Source organism: Nuphar pumila, chromosome 16, assembly GCF_984573655.1.
Source record: "Nuphar pumila chromosome 16, dmNupPumi1.hap1.1, whole genome shotgun sequence".
Classification (NCBI taxonomy): domain Eukaryota; kingdom Viridiplantae; phylum Streptophyta; class Magnoliopsida; order Nymphaeales; family Nymphaeaceae; genus Nuphar; species Nuphar pumila.
The window spans coordinates 79,911,819-79,913,179 of NC_143264.1; the positions used below are offsets into that span (position 1 = coordinate 79,911,819).

A 1,361-nucleotide genomic window follows, 5' to 3' on the forward strand; every position below is an offset into this window, starting at 1 on the left:
TCTCAATCTGGGCAAGCGGCTATGGCGTGAACCCATTTTTATCTGTCTAATGTTCTTTTCTCTTGTGCTTTCTTTATTTGTTTTGGCTTTTGTTCTTGTTCAGTTGATGGGTTCAACATTTTGTTGATCTTCATGAGTGGTAATGTTGAATTACTTTCGGCTCTCTCTCTCTCTCTCTCTCTCAACTGGCCAAAGAAGTACTAAAGGCACATGGGGAAGAATAAATGTGATTTTTTACTGCTAACAAGCATCTTTTACCATGCAAAGTAAACATAGAGGACCCTTGGCTCAATTACTCCCAGATTGAATTAATTCTAAGACCACAACAACAAAACAAAAAACCCAAAAGAGGATTAAGAAAAATGAAAAACAAAAGAATAAGAGATCGAGCAGATCAAGAGCAATCAAATTTGTAGTGCTTATCTACTGCAACAGAAACTTCCCAAGTGCAACTGAGACCCTTTGGAATGACCACCAAATCACCTGATCCGAACTCCACATACTCCGAAGACCCCTTCCTATACGCCCTCACCTTACCCTTAAGAAAATAGCACGTCTCCTCTGCGTCGAATTTTAGAGGAAATTTCCCAGGAGGACATCCCCATCTGAGAAAAAAAAGCAAATCAAAACATCCATAAATTGTAACAAAAATCAGAAAATGAATGTAAAAGCCTCATATTATTGCAGCACCAATGAGAAAAATCCATCAAGAGTCTAGACTATTGGATTCCAAAAATATGGCCCTCTCAAATTATTAAAACTTTTCATTCTGGAGACCAAAAAACTATTGGAACATTTCTTTTCAAAGAAACAAAGTATTAGAATGTTTCACATCACATCAGCTCCAATACATTGAAATTATAAAAATCATCATATGGTCATCAAGCCTTGTCCGATATTCTGTTTCCATCAATCAGTCGAGACCAAAATCATCATATGGTCATCAAGGCTTCCTTTATCCAGAGCCTTGGGACTCACACATTAGTAAAAATCAATACACCACCAAGAAGAAAAATAAAAGAAAACAAGCTAGACAAGATACAGAAGCAGAAGAAGAAGAAGAAGAAGAAGAAGAAGAAGAAAGCTTACTTTGGCCATGAGCGAACACTGAGTTCCGACAAGCGTGATCCTGATGGTTCGTGTTCGATTCTTATATCAAAGACACTGGCCTCCTGCTTCGACTCCGAGTCTTCTTGACAAGAATCGGCCATGAGGGAGGAAGAAAGAAAAAGAATACCGATATAACAAGAACAACAAACAACAAACAACAAGAATAAGCAAAAAGACGACGAGGAGGAAAAGAAAGAAATGTATTATCGTTATCTCTTCCTCTTAACTTGTTAGGGTTTCTCTTTTCTCAG

At 37.7% G+C, this 1,361-nt stretch overlaps 1 protein-coding gene across 1 annotated transcript; it reads right to left on the bottom strand.

Annotated features, from left to right (window-relative positions):
• Nucleotides 1-215: 215 nt before the first annotated feature.
• LOC149813784 (uncharacterized) lies at nt 216-1,361 on the bottom strand. Its single transcript, XM_089992043.1, has 2 exons — nt 1,090-1,361; nt 216-605 (listed from the first exon to the last, which is right to left on the bottom strand). Exons 1-2 carry the CDS (start codon nt 1,209-1,211, stop codon nt 395-397), a joined length of 333 nt encoding a protein of 110 aa, XP_089848169.1. The 5' UTR covers nt 1,212-1,361; the 3' UTR covers nt 216-394.